This window comes from Cygnus olor, chromosome 8, assembly GCF_009769625.2.
Source record: "Cygnus olor isolate bCygOlo1 chromosome 8, bCygOlo1.pri.v2, whole genome shotgun sequence".
NCBI classification, from domain to species: Eukaryota; Metazoa; Chordata; class Aves; order Anseriformes; family Anatidae; genus Cygnus; species Cygnus olor.
In genome coordinates this window covers 15,941,116-15,963,042 of record NC_049176.1, presented here as the reverse complement: position 1 = coordinate 15,963,042, position 21,927 = coordinate 15,941,116, and the positions used below count along the sequence as shown (strand labels likewise).

Here is a 21,927-nt window from a genome sequence, read left to right as displayed (position 1 = left end):
TAAAATTTATACAACCCAAGACAAAGAGTGATCCTTTTTAAATATCGCTAATAATCCACAACCTTTTTCTCAAGACTGAGTGGTGCAGAATCTGATTATGGAAACATTATTCAGATGCATGTGACTGTCAGTGTTAATATGATGAAACAGTTCAGACAAAACAGACTGTCAAAACTAGCATACTACAAACTATGATTTTTCTTCCATTTCCTCTCAAAAAAGGAACCGATCTACAGCACCATTAAACCTGAGGTTACTTACTGTATTTTTTTTAGAGATGGTTTGGTTTGTAGTGGAAAGCCAAAGTGGTAATAGATGAGCTTCTGTAGTGAATATATAATCTTCTATGTCAAAAATCATGTCTTCCTTATCAGCAAACAGCAGGTAAAGATATTTAAACATTTCAGCCAGAAAGAAAGAGTCCATTCTATGGAAAAAACAAACAAAAAAAAACAGATGCCCTTTAAGATACACATTGTTCTAAAATGTCAGTAAAAGAAATACTCATATTGCTCCATCTCTGAAGTCTTCATGACTATTCTTATTGAACTTTACTCCATTAGAAGAAAACTACATTTGGAATGAAATGATTCAGCATATTCAATACAAAACAGCATTACACAAAAGCAAATATTCTTTTTTTTTTTTTTTAGAAACTTCTAGATTTGAAGTATATTTTGTTTGAAAGTAATTAATCTACTGCTCTGAATCTAATGAAAGTGTGCTATAAAATTAAAGGTTATTAAACTAAAAACATTCTTATGTAAAAGAATCTGTAAAACTATGGAAATAGTTTACAGACTATGACAAATATGGATAATTTCAGACCTGGTTATCAACCTGAAGACGGACAGCTACTCAAAAGTCAATTAACTCAATTTTATCAACAGGGTAAATAGACTTTTTTTCCCCATACAATTTCATAGAAAAAAATACTGCAAAAGCTTTCACCTGTCTTCATGGCTTCCTGTACGAACGTCCTTCATCGCTGCAAACCCACAAGGTACTCTTGCATACTTGTTTAAGTTTTCAATGAGTGTTTTTCCTACTTCTAGATAGTAAGGGTCTCCAGTAGCCTATTAAAACAACAACAACAACAAACAACATTTAGGCATACTCGGACTTCACAATTAGCTGCTTTCATTTTCATGTTGTAATATATTGTTTTCATAGCTTCTTAGATGCCAGTAAGGCCTAATTTATCAATAGGAGCTAAACAGTCACAAATAGGACCTCTGAGGTACAACACTGTCACCTTTCGCAGAAACACAGATAAGCACATGAAAGTATTTACAGAAACCCAAGACATTAGGCGTTACTCTGCAAGGTACAAGTAGCTTTTGTTCTTAAGTCTCTACACGATCTAAGAGATCAGCAAATCTTTGAAAATATGGACTTTTGTCACTTAATGACTTTTTTTTTTTTTAATTCTAGGCATATAAAATTACTAGAACAATTTTTGATACCAATAATACTTCTGTCCTGTCTATATACAGAACTGGTTCCGGTAGATAAAATAAGCTGGAGATAGGCTACTCATTCCGTAACTGAATTACAATGCCAACAAAATTCTAGGTGCAAGAAAAAGCAACCAAAAGAGAAATGAAACTGATCTTACCTTATACAAGAAATAAGTGCTTTCGGCAAATTCAGGCCTTAAAGGATGCTGAGCCCAATGAACTCTGAAGTCTGTTGTGAAAGCCTGAGGAAGAAGAAAAAAACAATGCAAGATAAAAGCAAACATGGGTTTACTTTGAATTCTCTGTTAACCATATTACAACAGCTGAAGTATACCAGCGGAGGACTGATGCCCAACATCAATTTCAGGAGGCCACAAGAACCTCGTTTTAGTTAGTTCACTTGAGACCAAACCTAAAACAGTGCTGTAGCATATTTAGTACAAGAAAGATTTAAGCTGTGTCAGCACAGGAGTCCTGACATCATCCAGCCTCTTAGAAATGTCCAGCAAGTGGAGTCCCGCAGGGCTTTCAGAAGGCAAAAGGTGCCAGATGAGAATTTGTGCTCCAGCCCCAGGAGGGAACACACAGCCACCCATTGCTCCCACCTGCACCAGCACGCTGCTACAAGCCAACCACAGTAGCCTGGTGCAGGGTTGCCATAGAGAGACCAACCAGAGCTTCAAGAAATACCATTTCTGCAAACATACATACCACCTGACACTTCCAGTGCATTAAATTGTCATTTCAGACTGACAGATTGTAAACAGCTGTTTGACATAAGAAATACCAGAGACCAGAAGTCAGTTATCTAAAAATTTCCTAGTCTGCTTATTCACTCTCAACGTGCACTGGCAGAAGTCGCTTCTGTGATGACTTACACACACTACTAGTCTCTAATAGAGTTTAAACCAAGTCTTTGCTGAGGGGGATACAATATCGGCTTAAATACCACTAACAGATCTTTCAAAATCTCCTTTGTGAATACAAAGCACTAAAAAAAAAAAAAAAGAACCACAAAAACCTAAGGAAGAAAATCATATCATTACAAAAGTACTCAAAAAAATCATTCCAGTGACTGGAGAGCATTTTCTGGTCTCTGTTTCCACAGTAACGTTAACTAAAATATCCTCTCAAAGAAACAAACTAGTACCAGATGAAAGTCAAAATTACCAAGAGTCAGAAGCTCTCTCATAGGTTCTGGGTCATCACAGAATGACATACTTCAACAGGTAAGCAAGATTTTTTGTGCAGAATTAACTCACTCAAAGACTGCACATGCAGTATCTACAGACAAATTCTTGTTCCTACTTTCAGGAACATTATATGAGATTTCAGAACATTCTCTGAACAATTCAGCCTTCAATTTCCTTCCTTGGGTTAATGAAGATGACTGATTTTTAGCATTAATGCTACTATGTTACTAAGCAGCTACAACCACATGTGTTTATATAAACTTTGCATATTGAAATGAGTCAAAATCAATTTTGAAAGGCTGAAATATAAAGTCTAAGCAACTGTTAGTTATTATTACTGTACTAATTACAGCCTAACTGAAGGAAAAATATTTCGTATCCCTATTGTCATACATGTAGAACTGTAAACTGTGTAAGAATGCTGTGGAAGCATGCCTTTGGTTTTAGTGACGCATAACCTACTATTTTTTTCAAATGTATGTCTGATACTGCTCAATGTAAGGTAAGAATCAATTTACATGATAAAAAAAACTACCTTACCTCAGGAAGAAAGTTATGCTTTTTTATAACCTGATACAGCATCTCATGAGTTTCAATAGCAGGTCGAATATCGCCCTTCAACACCTAAAATTCAATAATAAAATTAACACAAACTTACCACGCATACAAATAATATTCAAAGTTAGGCACACTTGCTGTGTAAAGCCACACACGAATTTCTACATTCCCAGCAGATACACATTGTATTACCTTATTTCAGAGTACGTCACAGATATTTCATAAGAGCTTTTTAAGCAAAATCAGTGAGGTCATTAAGACTACTGCCTGTGTAGAGAAACAATCACTACCATTTACAGATAAGCGTGGTGGAAACGTGATTTAGTTCATCTTAAAGGTGTAACTTGCACACAAGCTAGAAAACTTGTCTCTAGATTATTGAAAAGGCAGCTTAATTCAAGTGTTTTCATGACTAGGAGTGAAGGAAGTGAATCATATGAACATACTTTTCTGGATGTAAGTCAGCCTGCATCATAGCATATAAATAAAAGGAGTGAGTACAGAAATTCCAAATGAATTTCTTTGAAAACCAAGTTACTAAGCTTGACTTGTTGATTACATATCCAGTCTATTTAACGGCTTATTACTTATAAAAATTAATCTGCACATGGGTTTTAAACCTTACCTGCAATCCTGGAAAGAAAGCTAGCAAAGAATCCATCCAGGTCCTAGCATTTAGCATTGGTTTATGAATATGAACATCAAGAAGGAGAGGTGGTTGGCTAATGTATCTCATTATGGCATCGTAGTGCTGACAAATAAAATAAATTTGTTATTTTTCTGTTATCAATGTGTTTTACAAGACAGATTTAGATCACGAGCCTATGGCATTCTATTTCAATGAAAGGACCAGTACCACACACTCAATCATTATTGCATTTGGCAATACAGAGTAGTTTCTAGCTTGGCAAACCAAAAGGGTACCAGCTATTGCAATGCTCCACAGTACTGTACATGCTATACAAGTCACATTTTCCAAGTAACACACATAAAAAGGTATACTCAAAAGCCATGAGTATACTCAACAAGCAACTATCACAGTTAAAGATTCAGTCTAAACAACTGCACCTTAAGTGCATGCTAAACAAAGCTGAAATTGCTTTCTCTGAATAAAAGAGAATTCAAAGGCAAGTACAACTCAGGAGGAGAAGGGGAAAAGTAGGCTTAAAAAAAACAAAACCAAAGCAACTGGACTTAATTGCTGAAAACAATTTAAAAAACCCCTAGCTCACTTGACAGCTTTCTGATTTCCAATCCTATTCTTTTCAAGATAGCTGTCTTACTTGTTTTCAGAAGCACAGAGGGTAAATCATGAGCATGAGCCGAAACAATAGGAAGCACAGTTAACAGATATAATTGAAGGTAAATATAATAATGGCGGCTTTAAAAGGCGAGTATATATAAAATAAGCATTACACTTCAAGTTTTGCAACAGGCCTTTAGCTACTGATTTTATCCAATTTAAGTACTGTGTATGATATAAAAGTCATGCTGTATAAATCATTTTATGATATAAAATGTTTTTATTGGACATTGCTATTTTCAAAAGAAAGAATAATCTTTCATGAAAGAATAACAATGCTGACAAAATTACTTAGTAATCTTACAAAATAATGTAATCTAATCTTCAGTTTATAAGTATACATAAATGTATACTAGGCCTTGGGATCTGCAAATGCAATGCAAGGTTGATCTTGATTTTCAGATCTCCATTGCTTCAGGACAGTTCTTAACAAGAAGCTCTTTTGTTGTTTTTCAGAAATCTTTGCAGCACTACACTCTCAAGGTGATCTTGAAACACAGCTCTCCTCTACTAGAAGCACGGTAAAAGGTCCAGGAGAAGATTCCAACCTTCACTGGATGGGGTTAAAATAACTGCTGAGGTGATAGTTCACCCAAGTTTAGCAAAAACTCGCATCAGAAAGAACTCGCATTGCAGACATCCAAAATCTCAGATTCTGCTAAAGATCTCTTCCTAGGCTTCACAGGCTAACAGCTGACTGACAATACAATTAGTCCTACATTAGTCTTACAGGAGGAACAAATCCAAGCAAGGTGTTAACTTACTGTGTTAAATCTTTCCAGGAAACTGTCATCTCCCAGCAAGACATAGGCTTTTAATAAATATTCATAATATGAATCTATTCCTGCTCCAACTCCACTATCTAGAAACAACAGAAAATGAAAAGGTGTTTTTTTGTTTAAGTAACTACATAGTAGTTTTCACATAACTTCATTTTGATTTTAAAGGCTCTTTCAGTAAAAGGAAAAATGGGCTCTAACTAGAATTAAAGCACAGATGGATGCAGATACACAATACTGTTCATCTATACTAAAGGTTTTGCAATATCAATGCACATAATAATATAAACAAACATGCATTTAAGCCAGCTGCACTTTTCTCCTATGAAAATATTCCTACTGACAGCCATATACAAAGAGTCTTATTTATATTTTCACTTTGTATTTATAGTAGAATCTCTCGGAATTTATCCCAAGGCATTCCACTCTCGGTATTAAAGTGAATCAGCGAATGCTTTCTTTACACTGAAAGAAAATAGTTTCTCAACAAAAATACTCTTTTAGAGGAAAGCCAGGCTTCATTTGTTTCTCCAGCTCTCAAGTACGTAATACCACTTGCCTATCCTATTAACATTTTAAAATAGTCTACATAAAGGCAGAGAGGGAAAAGAAACATTAAGGTTTTTTCCTTGCCCCAAACCACCTGTAATCACTGATTCTTGAGTAAGAATATCACACACCTTTGCGAACCCAGTCTCCAGTGTGAATATTAATAGTAACGCCCACTAAATTACTGCTGCGCTGCCTCTTTTCCCAAATGAAGTCAAGTGCTTTCCGTGCATACTCCTGTAAAAACAAAAAAACTCATTAAAGGAAATTGTAACTCATTAAAGGAGACTATAAAGACTGTTTATTCTTTTGTCTATTAAAATTAAGATGCTATAAAGTAGTTTCATGTCTAACAAAACTGTAAAACTCTGTATTAGATTACACACACTTAAGTAGAAGAATGTTTAGTCCACACTTCACATAAATAATTATTCTACTGCTGATTAGAAAGAGCAGTGCTTGTGTACGCAACTATTTGCCAGTATGTTCTTAGGCAAGTCACAAACAATCTTCTACACATTTACTACTGTGAAATACTGCCTACAGTCAGGACAGCGTAACCTCATTCAAAAATATTTCAAGAAACATAATGGCCTTCTGATCAAAATTGTTATGTCTTTTCAGACACAAATTATACGCATTAGTACACAAATTATACGCATTCTTTACATACATGCAAAGTAACTTGAAGATAACAACACACCCTACAGAAATGGCTCCAGATCACCAACCCCATACACTGGATTTTGGGGGGGGGGGGGGGGGGGGCAGGGGGGAAGTATGACCAAAACACTAAACAGAGGCTCAGCTTTGCTTTCATGAAATCAAATGCCATATTGAAAGATCACAAAAAATTTTAACCTGAAAGAGCTTGCTTTATTTAGTATCTTAAAATATATATATATACACACATACATATATACACACACACACACAAACATTTCATTTATCTTTCTGTTGTCCTTATACCCCTGGATAGGTGTTGTACAACTTCAGTGGAGCTACACTAATTGAGGCACTTTTGAAAATATACTCTTTAATGTACAGCAGAACGCCATGGTACTGATAGTTTTATGATTTTCTTTCTTTATAAAAGGGAGTTATAATTGTTTTACTATTTTAATCTTTCCTGCTTTGTGACAAAGAAAATGGAAAAAAATGTCATGAAGATCAGGTTTACCCTAAAAATCCAAAGTAGAATTTTCTTACCATATTAAAAACTTCGGTATTATCTAATAGCAACTGCCATATATTGTCATTGCTTAGTATTCTTCAACTAACTGAATTTCTAAAGAGACTACAAACTGAACTGAGCAAGAGATGCTAAGCAGTAGACAGTAAGTCTCAAAAAAATGGAAAAAAATTAAAATCAGTGAGCACACCATCTATACAGGCACTAGGAGATAGTTTTAAGAGTGTCAGTAGAATATTTATTACTAGCAGATAGATATGGCAAAATAATTACAAGCATGATTTATTTTTCTTCCTTAAGTTGCATATTGAGGTACAAATATCTCTTGGACCTCAAGGAAAAGGACTACTTTTCCTTTTTCTAGTCCTGACCCCTCTACCCAAAAACTATGCAAATGATATGCTTTAGCTAGAGTCTTCAATATATTTGTTTACTTCTGTATTACTGAAATTGCTTTCAAATAAAATCGGTTCCTGTATGTTCAAAAAAAAAAAAAAGGAATGCTTTTAGAAAAAGCGCACAAACAAATCTGAACACATGCAAACTTCTTGTGCAAAGCAGTCCACATATGCATCCATTCAAAATTATTTTTTCAAAATTACAGAAAACTAATGAATACCTAATATGAAAAAAGATGATAAAAAACAAACCTCAAATATAGATGTTCCTGTGAATCGGCTTAATGCAGCAAACTCAAGGATCAAGGTACCTGCACAAGCCGTACAGGTGTCAGTTTCTGTTCCTGTTCGTGCTTCTGGGTGTCTTACACCAAATTTTAAGTTAACCTAGAGAAAAGTAGAGGTTATTACCTTTATTTTTACTAGCTGTAAGAATTTATACTCCCATGTAGAGAAAATTCATACTCCCATCTGTACAGCAACTAGATCATCTATGCTTTTTCCAAGACAGAAAGATCACTCCCTCCCCTCCTCAACCAATTCGGTTTTGCTCTGCTTCACCATATACTGTCACCTCAAACATGCATATAAAATTTCCAGAACTATCTAAGGCAAAACTAGGACTGGCCCCAAAACCTGTTGCTTGGTTCACTAGACATTTGAATAAAAAGAATACCACCCCGAGAATAAAATTCTAGCACCTTATTAACCTTCAAACCAGAAACTCAACAACATCGGAAGTGCTCGTGGAAATTAAGCTTTGTAGACATCTCAATACTCCTGGCTCCAGGGAATATACCAGGCAGATGGACCTGCTTTTGTACCAGGCACAACATAGCTGTCTGCACTCTAGAGAGGGCCATCTCACCAGCAGATTGAGAAACAATGAACATTTTGAATTAGACATTTTCAGTAGAGCCTGAGTCGTTACTCACAGGAAAGTTTCCAATCAAAGCTACATCCCACAGTATGCAGCAGGAGTATGTGGCGTCAAAGCTACATACTGAATGAATGATATACACAGAATATTTTTCTGTCATTCAGAGACTATGTACCACACTTTGTTTGAATACGACGACAGATTTTATATTAAATGAATATTTTTAGACTACAGCTTTCCAGTTACATTTGCCCTCTTTAAAAAAAAAAATCAGATGTAGACCATGAAGATCAATCAGTTCTGTGCTACATTGCATGTGCTTGCAAGTTGATCTTTCACTGACTGAGAGATATGTACCAAAACAAAAATTACTCTCAGATACTTGATAGTGCCTGTAGGAGCAAGAGATCAGCAGACAGTGATTAGCCAAGATTTCTGCTGTTATTATTTACCCATGACAACGTGTATAAGAATTGGCAGAGCTGGAAATGCAGGGATTCAGAGCATTAAAAGCTGTATTTTAAAAACAGTAGGTAGCATGTATTGGAAACAAGCAATTTACAAGTTTCTGATTTTCAGTATGCTTAAATATACCTGTGAAGTCAGAAACTGAGATTAAAATGCAACAACAAAAATTTTTCTTATGGAAATACTTCTCAATTGCAGAAACCACAGAACTTACTCTTGGATAAGGGAGACCACTAGTGGTGTTAAAAGCAGGTAGAAGCTTGTAGCCTAGTTCCTTCGCCATGTGCAGAAGTTCACCATTGTACCACTGCATATGTTCACCTTTTTCTTTCAGCATAATTGCCACCGAATGCCCACCTAGGAGACCTCTAAACACAAGAGAAAATATCCACAGCTCAACAGGTATATCCATCTCACCAGCAATGAAAAAATTTCTATCATGTAAATGACCATATGTAAATAACTGTGCTATGTTCACATGGCTGCAGTTTTCAGAAATGCTTAGCAGATGCAACTCCAACCACAATCAAGATGAGGTGTTGGTAATTTGGAAGCAATTCTTATTGCTTAGGACTCAGCCCCACGTTACAGACAAATCATGGATTCATAAAGAAAAACAGCTTTTCTTGACCAACAAAATTTGGTAAGAGAAACAAATAGCACTTCTAAAACTGCATATAATAGCTTAAAATTAACCTGCTCTGATGCTGCTATGAGCAGGAAGTTGGACTGGAGACCTCCAGAAGTCCCTTCCAACCTGAAATAATTTACTACTCTTAAGTGTTGAAATATTCTCTCTCTTAAATCAAGTATTGAGCAGTGCAACCTTTAAGACTATTTCCATTAAAAAACACTGCTACCTCAGCGCACCCAGGCTTTTTTTAATTACAGAAGCTGCATCTGCAGAAGTCAGATGGGGTCGACTTGATTCAGCACCACTGCATCAATACCTGCCTAGCATTTTAAAACCTTTTTTAGGGCAAGTGTTGAATTATGCTAACTGACAGAGGACCAACTGTTTTAAATGAGGTGAAATAGCACATAAAGGTATGCCTTCAGGACATTTGGCTAAAATGGGGTTTTAAAGAATTTTGAAGACATGAAAGTTACTCACCCAAGGACTCTTATGTTGGTTTCAAAGACAGATACAACTATGTCGTTATCTAAGTTAACATCCTTTATTACTTTTTTTACAGCCTCTTCAAACTCTTTGGTTTTATTTAACACCTGGAATACAAATGTAACCAAACATTTAGGTTCCACCACAGCTAATACAGTCACACTCAGGTGTGGAAGAACAAGAGCAACAGTTTAAAAAAAAATTTCCAATGTCTTAGACTGATATTCTGGTCCTGCAGAGACATACTCTGATACACTGTGAACAGACATTAGTATTGTTTTTCTCGTGAGACGCGTGGAAGAGAATCAAAGCTCTACGTAAAGAAAAAGTCACCAACAGTACACCTCAACAAATAGCCAGGGATTTGTTTGTTCCTTCCCCTACTCCCACCCCACAACTTCAGTGCAACAGACTCAGCGGGCTGGATCTGCACTAGCAGGGTAAGTGGTGGCCGGACTGCTGCGGTGCCTCTGATTTCACAGAAGTCTCCTATCCATGGTGTAAGGAGCCATGTCCTGAGCCCAGTGAACAGCCCCAGCAGCCTTCCTCCTCCCAGCAGTTTTCTTCTTTTGCTTGAAGAACAGTCCCAGCATTTCCTACAGATTTTCTTTCACACTGACTTTCTTTTAATCAATCTTCCAGAACTAATGTACCTTTTCCAATTTGTTACCGTAAGTACCTTTAAATCCCACATGTATTAATCCTGCCCTAAGAAAAGAAAAAAATAAATAAACCCTAGCAATCCATCTGGGCGTTCATGTAGAGACTGGGAGTAACAGATTCCACATTTTTAACATTTGTGATTCAAAACCAGTCAAGGGTCATCTCACAGCACATCGTAAAAAGAGAACAGCTGTCAGAGGAAGAACGTTATATGATTCACACAACAAAGAAGTGCAGTTAAGATTTTCAAAGCTTTAGTGCTGTTTACCAGGAGATATGAATGGCTGAATTTCTAATTTCCAAAATTTATTTTATCATGACAATATATTCCAAAAAGGGATTGAAAACTAATGGAAAGTAGTTTATTAACAACCGGCATCTCTTAAGAGATTCTGGCAACATTTCCTGGCAAATACGTTAAGGGCTGAATTTCTTAAATATACATTTAAATACCTGCAAATTCATCCATGAAACAAGCACATGCAATTTAAAAATAAATAATTCAGTAGATACTAAGAGGTGTTCACTTATGTGTCAGCATGTTGCCATAGATTATAATTGAAAAAATCTCACATATGTTTTTGTTAAATTAGAGCAAAAGAAAAGACAAAGCATCAGTGAAATACAGAAGAAGTGTTCCAGCATTCTTCTTGCAATGAATTCGGAACACCATCGTCACAGCACTTGGAAGTTCTTAGAAGCAATAGCCAATTCCAACAGATGGCTAAAGATTAAAGGTGATGAATGATATACATTTTTAGATTCCTTTTTTCTTAAAAAATTTAAGTCTGAACAGCTGAAGATCATTTTTTGTTTTATAAAAGTTTACCAATAAATTAAACCTACCACAAGAGTGTCCAAGGTATCAATTAAGGTCAGTGAAAACCTATAAAATAAAATTTAAAACAGATTCATTATAGACCTGTATGTTTCAAAATTAAATCATATAATCATATTTAATAGTAACTAAGACCATGGAAGAAACTGAATTGTCACCAGCTACTAAAAAACTGTGCATGTTTAACATCAAAATTAATATCCTGCTGATACTAAGTTTCTTCCCTTTTCAGTGACCAGAATGACTGAAACAAAACTATGATTATAAAGATTCCTTTATTTACTGCAAAACTTTCAAAGGCATTGTAAGCAAATTAAGTTTTTATTTCTAGTCTCCAATCAAATCTACTGAGAAGAGACCCAACAGAACATTCGAGTCTCTTTCAACTCCCCATCCCCCCCTTTTTTAAATGAAGAATGTTGACTTATTAAATGCAATAATAGAGTTTATTTATTCAGGAAAATCAAAAAGACAGTCCAAGCTAAATTTCTCCTATCAGAAATTGTTCCAAATATCTATTTCAGGAAAAGCTGCAATTTATTGCAATCAAATTCAGTGTTACAACTTACTGATGAAAGAATAAAGAAAGTGCTGTTATTTTGTTATGAAACTTCTGCATGGGATGTAACGGAACAGGAAAAGGTATAAAATGGAGCAGCGAGGGCTGAAAGTACATAGCAACTTCTGTACCACAAACAAGGGAACAGATTCCCACTTTTCAGCCTGCAGAAGCGTCATTATACAAAGATTTCAAAATTGCAAATGGTATGAAAGTGAGAAAAAGCAAGCATCAAGTCACTGAACTTGTTGCAAAAGGTAGCTTCAGGAAAGCCAAATACTTCCACAGATCCAAAAAGTGATTAGACAAAATCCGTGGGATAAATACCTACACGTCATTAAGAGACAACACCTGGTGCCCAGCTACAGTTGGATGCATACAGTTTGAACAGTAGTATTGCAGTAAGGTCTGTCCCAACCACGGATTCTTCTCTATGACTATTTTAGTGCATACTAAGATGGATGAGCACTTGGCCTAACCCAATAAAATCGCTCTTATGTTAACTAATTCGTAACATGCGTGGAAAAGAATACGCAGAGTAAGCAGCACTAAAATTGAAAACTTGGGAAACAATCACACCTGCCTATTGAAGAACACATGTAAAGAATTTAAGCACAGTGCCTCAAATTTTGGGCACTGTAGGCAACACATGACTGTGCATGAGGATAATTAGCATTGCAGTTAAGTGGTCATATACTGTCACTTTTTTTAGTTTAATTCACAAAGATATAATGGCATTTCATGGGTGTCATTCTACAAGAGAAAGAGACTAACTAGTGGCTATGCAGAGTAACAAATATGGAACCTTTTCCACAAAAAAAAAGGGAAAAGTTGTGTATTACACAGCTGTAGAGAAGGCTGCTGTACAAGTATACTTCCCAGCCCTACAGCAAAGTACAACTGACCTAGCTGTCTCATCCTGTGATTTATTTTTTTAAACTACATTCTGATTGCAAAGAATGGTGTAGAACATGACTGATGAGCCAGCTGGCAAGAAAAAGTGTTATATATCAAATCTGAAATACAAACACTGCTGATTATTAGGACCATAAAAAACATGCATACAGAAAAATAAGTACCCAAACTATTCAACGCACCAATGAGGCTGAAAGGTATTTTCACTCAAACAATAGTATGTTATTATATAAATAAAGGTCATTAAAAAAATGGATGACCAGATTAAAAATACAATTTCTTGACATTTCTTTCCCATCAGTCATCTCTCTCAATACCTCCAAGGTCAATCTGTGCAATTTTAAACAGATGGCGAGATTATATAGAAATCTCTAGATTAATGAAGTTTTCTATATTACCAAAAATAACCAAAATGACATGCTCAATATCATATAATGTATTAGATGAGGTACTTAAGACAAGCACTTCACCTTTGATTAATGCTATTCTGCTCAGGGACACTAAGCAGTGACATCAATAAAATCAGTGTCTGCTATTTTTTTTTTTAATTATTTGCTCTAGGAACATAAAATGCACACATACAGACATTTGTAGAAAATAATACATTCAGAGTAATTCAATTTTGGCTTTGCTCAATTTAAATTGGAGAAAAACTGTACCTTAAATCTACATGTTGTTTGATAAAGGATTAGTAATTTATATTACAAGTTATCTTAAGAGAAAAATTGTGAAGAATTTCTAGGTCTGAAATAATGGTTTATTTTCGGGCCAGGGCCTCAGGCTACCATGCATGTGATGATCATTTGACTAATTAAGTTTTCAGAGAGCTTTCTACTTAAAAAAAGCATTTTATATATCACTTATAAGGCCAGCATAGTGGATAACATTCTACTGCTCTGTGCAGCTGATAATTAAACCTTATAAACCCTATTTAGGGGTCAAATTCACTAACACCATAGATGGGAGCTCACTTTAGAAGGCTCTGCTACAGAAAATACTTGCAGAATGAATTTAAAAAGTTATCTTTGTATCTTATTCACCTGTCAATGCTCTCTTCCTGACTAAGGTAACGTTTCACATCAGTTAACATCATAGGAGGAAATAAAAAAATGTAATTATTTCTGCCTAACTGGGAAGAAAGGTAAACAGTTACAGTTTTCTAATAGTTTTTTTTCCTCCCCTTCAAAGCAGAACTTTTGAGACAAATTACTGATTTATGTGCACCGACAGAATTGTTTTCAATAATACTAAGCTTCTGGATGTGTCGACTGAAGAGACAAGTTTTACAAGCTGCAAATTGTACATAGATTCCTAGCTGTTTATATATGACAGTAAGCGTTTCAAATACTGACTTTCCCAAGGCATCATCCACGTCCCCTCGACTTGGTTCCTGACCCCGTACTCGTCCACGACAAGTTAAAGGCATGAGTTCATCAGCTGGATATGCATGCTCCTGTAGGGAAACAAAACAAACGAATTAAGTTATAACTGTTACAGCCATTCCTGGAAATTTTCAGAGCTTGTTAAAAGGAAGCCCAATGCTGCTGTGCTTCAGTAAAACCTGCATGACTAGCCAAAAATGATTAAACTGAACAGTGCAATAGGACCTCTCTACAACCTCCCATAGAAGTCTGGAACAAATAATGGCACATAAAAAAACAACCCCAAAAGCCATAGCCCCACCAATTACCTTGAAAAGTAGTTCTACTTTCTAAAACAAGGTTCATATGATGCTTCCTATAATGTTTCTTAGGTGGAAGTCACCTCAAAGATGAGCTGAAGAACGAGTACTAATGCAGATGTTATTGAGTGACTGATATTTCATGGAAAAATCAGGGGAATTAGACCTTAAAGTCACTTTGGAAACTTTGCCAAGTGAACACCAGTGATTCAGGGTCATAATCAGTACCTGATATGAGAACTCACTTGGAAGGTAAAACAGTAATTTAGTAAATCATGACACAAATCAGAACGAGAGATAACATTCACAAAAAAGCTTACCAAAACTAACCCATTTACAAATTCAACGAAGTTTAAGAGTGAGGCATTGCTAGATTTTTGGGAAAAGCAATGGTTACCCTCATGCTTCTAGAAAAGCACAAGCAAGCTATATTGTAACCTGATTTCTTGTCTCTAAGGCAGAAATAGCAGCAGCGGCACTGTTGCCAAAGTCAAGCCCACTGAATAAAACCCATTTCTACTTTCAGTCAAGTCAGTGCAAGTTTCGTAGGTTTAAACTGTCACCAAAATGGGGTATCAGCTGAAATACACACAAATATGTAACTCATCATTGTGCAATAGATGTTTACTGAAAAATCACAGAAGTGGACAATGACATTCAGAAAGATGAAACTCATATATATCCAAATCCAAAAATATGCATGGAAATGCTTCTCCATTAGAAGCCCAACACAAGCGAATCGGTACAGAGCTTCTCCCTCTTGATTCCATCAGGAAGCTGGCTGGGGTACCGTGCTCTGCTATTTTACTTTCAGCATGGCTAATTAACATGTGGCAGGTTAAAAAAGTTCAATTACTGCAGCTGAAACTGCAAGTAAACACATTGCGAGTCTTTCCAAATATACAGTACAAAAAATAATCTATATTCAAACACAAAATAGGCAAAGAAGGAACATTCTTCTATAAATAAACAGCTCTTACAGCAACTTCTTTTGAAACTGATGGTTTGTTTCCCCATCTACCACCCGGGTATTTCAGTCTTTGCATGACTTTGTTCTCCTCAAGTTCAACTGCAAAAGCCAGAATCTGGATCATTTTAATACAGCTCAGATGTTTCTGAATATCTGTGCAAAGTATTCAGAAAAACAGATTAAAGAAGTACATGACAAGAGCCATGTCGAAACTAAGATCTCTGGCTTAAATTACGGAGAGAAAAGGTGGCAGTAAAAGAAGAAAACAGACTTTTTATCTTACAGTATCATAACGAACTAGAACAGCTTTGAAAAAATAAAAGCTTGTGTAGTCTCTATCTAGAGCAGGAAAAGCTAATACAACAAGTGGTTTCCCAACTTTTAACTTCTCCCCTTCAGGTAACCTCAAAGGAAACAGAAAGACATATTTAATATAAAATATGGCACATGTTACATACCGTAAACATGCCTCAGAAAAATATTATACGAATGTAGCTTGAGGGATACTCTGGAATTTCTACACATTCTGATACAAGCACTGATCAGACTTCTCAATATCTGGACTGTAAATTCAGTGCAGCACGGTACTTGAACAAAGCAAAAAGACGCACTGCTACGAGTGCTGCAAAGCAAAAAATACCTCCACACTTGAAGCGACTGACATTTTCACATTTTCTTTCTGACAGTCAAGAAGAAAACTTCCCAATTATTATAAATCTTGTTGAAGGACTGAAAATAACAGCAGCTTTTTATTCAAAGCTCCTGTTCATATCTGAAAAAAAAAAAAAACAACCAACTGGGCAAGGGGGTTTCCCCTTTGCACGCAAGCATAAATTTTCAGTCTTTCAGCGACTCAATTCTAAAATAAGTATTAATAGAAACAGAAAATCAGAACTTTTCACCTGGCTGTTTCAAAAGCAGCTGCAAAACCACTTTATTTTCTTGCTGTCAGAATCAAGCCTGATACCCTAATCTTTTCTTCAGCATTGAACAAACAAGCCACATCTCTGTTTGTTCAGTGTTCCAGCATACGTGGCAAATAAATATCTTTCTGGCTTCAAAGTTTCCAGGATAGCCAAAGTCATTCTTCTCCTGAATCCAGAATTTTCTTGCGTCAGATGCAGCAAGACACCTACCTGTTTCTAGTCGATCACAACGAACAATAGGAGCACAGATCCTTTCTACAGCCAACTTTTTATCCAATTTTGCCAAATCCTTAACAGTTTTTACTTCTGAACGTCATGAGAAAACCAAGCCAAGTGATTTTAACAGAACCAGGTCTCAAGTAACTAGTTACAAATCAACACCAAAATGCCAGATGTTTAACTGCTAAGGTGTCAAAAGCAGGAGCTCAGAAGTTCAGAAGGAAACTGTACCCGTTTTGAAAATACTCTTGGCGTTCATTAATTCTGTACCACTCATGCAGTGTATAAATTTGTATATTTTTTTTAATTTTTAATTAAATTTAATTTTAAATTATTTTAATTAAATTTAATTTAATTTTTAATTTATAATTTTTTTTTGTATAAATTGTATAAATAATAAACTCACAAGCTTCCCCCCCCCCACCTTTGTTTTAAATGGCAAAATCATGATATAGAAGTTGGGACACATGGCAAGATACTGTCAAAAAACTGTCGAGTTTGTCCTGCAGGAACTGGTGCAACTTAAGAGAGAGGTTTCTGTAACAGCCACAAAGAACATACAAAAAGATTGTTTCGTAAAACTATGCAAGAATACATATTTTATATTACTCACATTTGCAGCGTCTCCTCAGAATTAGAGTATATTTGAAAGTAACTATCACTTGAGGAGTCAGTCCACTGAGTAATTCTTTATTCTGCAACACATCTAGCCTAAGCTAACCTACTTCAAAGTTGATTAGATTGCAAAATGGCTTCACATACTCAGAACATGAGGACACCTAAACAGAAAAATTACAAGCCATATTAGAAGAAACCACGGTAAGTGTGGCTCGCTGCCGTATGACAGTCACATACCCAGAAGAGGGTACAATGCACAAACAAGACACCTAATCCTCTTTTTGTTCTGCTATGTTCTACAAAACGTACTTGTTTGTAAAAAACAAAACCTACCGAACTGTATCTAGCATGTCTTCCTGCAAGAAAAATAGTTTACTTAATTTTACCCACAAAATAAATAGGATCATTTTGTATTCTCCAGAATCAGATGATAACAGGTTTTCTCAAGCTTCCTGTTTTCACTGTTTTTAAGAGTCTGGAATTACAGACCCAAGAGTTTAATGAAGATGAAAACTGCTCATAACCTGATGGAAGAGAAACCAGTCTGAGGAAGCATCAGGCAGAGATTGACAGAGTTACAGCTAGCAATTCCTAGCTACCGTTCTGAAATCCATTGTAACTCTCCTGACACTGCTCCTCCTGAAAGTAAGATTTGTTCAATTCCTTTTAAAGGGTATACAGACGCTCTTATTTATTTTAGCTTTATTTTCCCCCAATGCCTTCCTGCTATTTCTCTAGAACGTCAAGTACTGTACCCTGCTTTCTCTTCCAGGTCAGCAATAACAGTTCAACAAACAGGTATTTTCCTTACCATATAATTGCTGTACGCATGATCAAACATTTCCAGCACTTGGTTTCTAAAAAACAAAAACAAAAAGTAAAAAGAACAGCATTGGTGGTCTGCATCACAACATCCTTTACCATGCTATCTTAGAACAGCAAGATGTGCTACCATAATCTCAGTCTCAGGAACAGCTCCTCTACTAGCGTACTCTACTCAAGTAAATGAAATAAGGCAAAACAGTTTTCCCTAATCTGGCTGCTATTTGGCTTTTCCTTTGCCTAACACAAAATTAAGTATTTGGCATGTGGGGACTCTCTTTCACCCTCCTGTGCTTCCTCTTTGATAGCTGTAGATGTCACTAACACGTTAAAGCCAGAGACAGGACACGTTCCTTGCTCAGCAAAAACCAGCATATAGAGTTATGTTCGTCTTGTAATCACCCCCACTAAAACCAACTGACACAGCGTTAAATTCCGATCTGTGATTCAGATAAGTGATGAGATACACATCTTCCTTGCATTAGGAGTCTTGGCAAGCACACAGTAAAGAAAATCCTCAAAGATATATTTATTGTACGTGTTTGAGAAGCAGTCAAGGTGAGAAGCACTGCCACATAAAACAGTGCTGTCTTCCCGAGAGCACACTGCTTCCATTTGTACCTAACTGTTTTACTGAGTACCTAGCCATGCTTACAACAGAGCATGCTAATTTCTAAGCTAACAGCTATATAACTCACAGTCTCCGATGATAAAACCAAACCCAGGAGACAGGAACAGCACAATTATACTCCAAATAACTGATTTAGTTCAATGACTTAAAACTAAGCAGTAGTTTTCACTCATCCGGTGTACCAAGCCGTCAAAAAAAAAGGACAGGATGCTTTTTCCTGGTACTTTGGAGGCTTCATCCAGCCTGCAGTGCCCGTACCTGCGGCGGCACTTGAGCACCAGCTCCAGCTGCACCAAGCACACCATGCCGACCTGTGATTTAGCACACACAAAGCTTCTCACTGCCTTTAGTTCTCTACATGCAACTTGCTTTTACAGGACACTTTCTGAAAGGACTTCTGTGACTGACACGACCTTGTCCTGGAACAGAGGCATGGCTTACCTGCAGTGAACGACCCAGCTGAGAGCCCCCAGACACAAACGGTGGCAAGACCGCTTGCACACACCAGGGGCAGCAGGTGCACGGAGTTGAATTTATGAACACAAAAAATTTAAACCAAAGGGGGAAGTTTAAACCCATTAAGTGGTGACACGAGGAAAGCACACAACGTATGTACCCTGACAACCCAAGATGCAAAGCCCAACTAACTGTAAGCATCACTGAAGTTAAATATCAGCTTACGTCCAGTGATTAACAACTGAAAGTCTCCACAGTGCTTTCCCCGCACATTTTGCATCATTATTCTCTGCAAGTGACCAGCTGATGTGAACGCAATGACGATGAAGCTGCCCTGGCAATAAGATCATGCTGAGCTTGATTAAAGGTCTGTCTAAAAAAACCAACTACTTCATGCAGTGCAATACATTGCCACCTATATTGTAGTTTTTATCATGCAACTAAAAGCCATATTAAAAGCAAATCAGCTTCTTACACGTATACAAAAGGAATCTACGATTCTACTGTAGAATGTCAAGGTTCACAGGAAGAGATGACCCATCTAAACTTACTGTGCCTTACTAAAGGACTCACACAAATATAAACGTGAAGACAAGGTTCCAGTTGTGATTTCCTTTGGTTTCGTTATCTGCGCTTTGACTGAGACACGTTCCGGGCCTCTTGCACAGATTTTTATTAAGGTTGCTTTGCAGCACAGACTGGGGCGGGCTGGGCGCTGGCACAGGCTGCCCAGAGCAGGGGTCACAGCCCCCGAGCTCGCAGGAGCTCAGGAAGCGTTTGGGCACCGCTCTCAGACACAGGGTCTGTTTGTGAGGGGCCCCGTGTGGGGCCAGGAGTTGGGCTCGACGACCCCCCTCGGGGGTCCTTTCTAACCTGGGCTACGCTAGGAAACGGGGACCGCTGCAATTTGCCTTCAGCAACGGAAGCGGGCAGAAACACGCGTCGGGGTCTCCTTTTTATTACTCCCCCCCCCAGCCGCGTTCCCCAGGTGCGGCCGCAAGGCGCCCAGCCGGCCGGCACGCGGAGGGACGCTCACCTCCGCCCGCTTGTACCCGCAGGCACCCGAGCGGCGGCCGCAACCCCCGAGGCTGCGGCTCCAGCGCCCGGCGGAGGGCCGGAGCCGGCCAGGGGACGCCGGCAGGACCCGCCAGGGGCCGCGGCCCCGTCCCCGCCGACCCCTCCCCGCCCCGTCCCGGCTCACCCCAGCCGCCGCTTCTCCTCCTTGCTCATGGCCCCGGCTCCCGGCGCGGCCGCCAGCACGGAGGAGGCGGAGAGGAGGCCGAGCGCCAGCAGCCTCCACGGCCTCCTCCAGCGAGGCCCCCGCTCGCCGCCGCCGCCGCCGCCCTGGCAGCCCGCAGCTCCGCTCATGGCCGCGGCCGCGCGCCCGCTGCCGCTAGGCCCAGGCCCGGCCCCGGCCCATCCCGCCCCTGGCGGCGCGGCGGCCGCGGCTCCCGGCGGCGGGGCCCGGCCCGGCCCGGCCCTCCCGCGGCGTAGCCAAGGGAACGGCCTCGCGCCGCCGCTTCCGGGTTCGGCCCCGCCCCGGCGGGCCAATGGGAGCGGGCCGCGGCGGCGCGAGGGCGCCGGGGGCCACGTGACCGCGGCAGGCGCGAGAGGCGACGTGGACAAAAGGATGGGGGGAGGCGGGGGCGCGGCGCGGCCGGACTACAGCTCCCGGCGTGCCTCGCGCGCGCTCTGCCGCCGCTCCGCAGCGGGCGGCTGCCGCGCGCTCGCCGGGAGGTGTAGTTCGGCGCCGTCGCGCGGAGCCGGCGTTGCGCCCGCTGCCGCCGCTCCTTCGCTCGCTTCGCGTTCGAGTCCGGCGGCGCCCGCGGGGCCCCGCCGGCTGCTGCCCCTCGGACGCCGGGCGTAAAGGCGCGGGGCGGGCCCGCAGCGCAGCCCTCGGCCCGCGGAGCCGCCCGGAGCCCCCGTGTTTGACCCGGCAGCGCCCCGCGCTGACCCGGCCCAGAACCGGCCCCGCTGGCCGCGGAAGGGCGGAGCGGGATTTGTTCCCGTCACCGGCGTCGCGCAAGGCGGCCTGCCCGCTGCCGCCCTACAGGGCCCTGCAGGGCTCCCCACAGCCGCCGCACCGGGCCCGGCACGGGCAGGAGCTCCTGCAGACACGGGCCAAAAGTACCGACCGGTGGCTTCTTGTACCCGCAGCGGCCCGGTGAAACCGTGCGGGTCGCGGGCCTCGGCGTTCCTGTCACCGCGACCCGATCCCCACACCCCGTTGTTAGCCCGAGGCCTCGTTAGAGACGTGAAGAACGCTGCTCTGAAGAACGCCGCTCTCCGTCCCTCTGCAAGCACCACGGCGTGTCAGAAAACATACGCAAAGACAAAAGACGCCCGTGAAGTGCTGAATTTCAGTACAAATCTGCCGACAGGGAGATGTTGGGGACAAGTCTTTGCTGCCGTTTCCCATCCTACTTGTGAAGAACAAGCGCGCTGAGCGCCTGCATTCAACACCACCGTGCTCAAATACCTACAGGAAAACATGACCCTGATCTAAGCCTGCCATAGGAATAACTCAAAAATGGCTTTGATGGGAGTGTTAATGCCAAATATATTTTTTGTACTGTGTATGTACAGATGTCTCTAATTCATGTTAGTCATAAACAGCTTTTGTAGAACACAGCCATTTTTGCAGAGTAACCGTCGCCATCTTGCCATTCTCTTTTGTACGCATCTTCGTAGAAAAACTTCATGTCCCCTATTCCATGACATTGCTAAAA

At 39.5% G+C, this 21,927-nt stretch overlaps 1 protein-coding gene across 3 annotated transcripts in view; it reads right to left on the bottom strand.

Annotated features, from left to right (window-relative positions):
* EDEM3 (ER degradation enhancing alpha-mannosidase like protein 3) overlaps nt 1-20,601 on the bottom strand; it is a 33,417-nt gene extending 12,816 nt beyond the window's left edge. For all 3 annotated transcript variants that reach the window (XM_040566462.1, XM_040566463.1, XM_040566464.1), the window contains exons 1-14: nt 20,400-20,601; nt 18,101-18,146; nt 14,228-14,328; nt 11,410-11,449; nt 9,895-10,007; nt 8,995-9,148; nt 7,685-7,819; nt 5,974-6,079; nt 5,279-5,376; nt 3,837-3,962; nt 3,194-3,277; nt 1,619-1,702; nt 952-1,076; nt 262-427 (exon numbers count right to left, since the gene is read on the bottom strand). In XM_040566462.1, the coding sequence (XP_040422396.1) occupies nt 262-427; nt 952-1,076; nt 1,619-1,702; nt 3,194-3,277; nt 3,837-3,962; nt 5,279-5,376; nt 5,974-6,079; nt 7,685-7,819; nt 8,995-9,148; nt 9,895-10,007; nt 11,410-11,449; nt 14,228-14,328; nt 18,101-18,146; nt 20,400-20,566 (1,545 nt within the window). In that variant the 5' untranslated portion in view covers nt 20,567-20,601. The remainder of the gene's footprint in view (nt 1-261; nt 428-951; nt 1,077-1,618; nt 1,703-3,193; nt 3,278-3,836; nt 3,963-5,278; nt 5,377-5,973; nt 6,080-7,684; nt 7,820-8,994; nt 9,149-9,894; nt 10,008-11,409; nt 11,450-14,227; nt 14,329-18,100; nt 18,147-20,399) is intronic.
* Nucleotides 20,602-21,927: the final 1,326 nt, after the last annotated feature.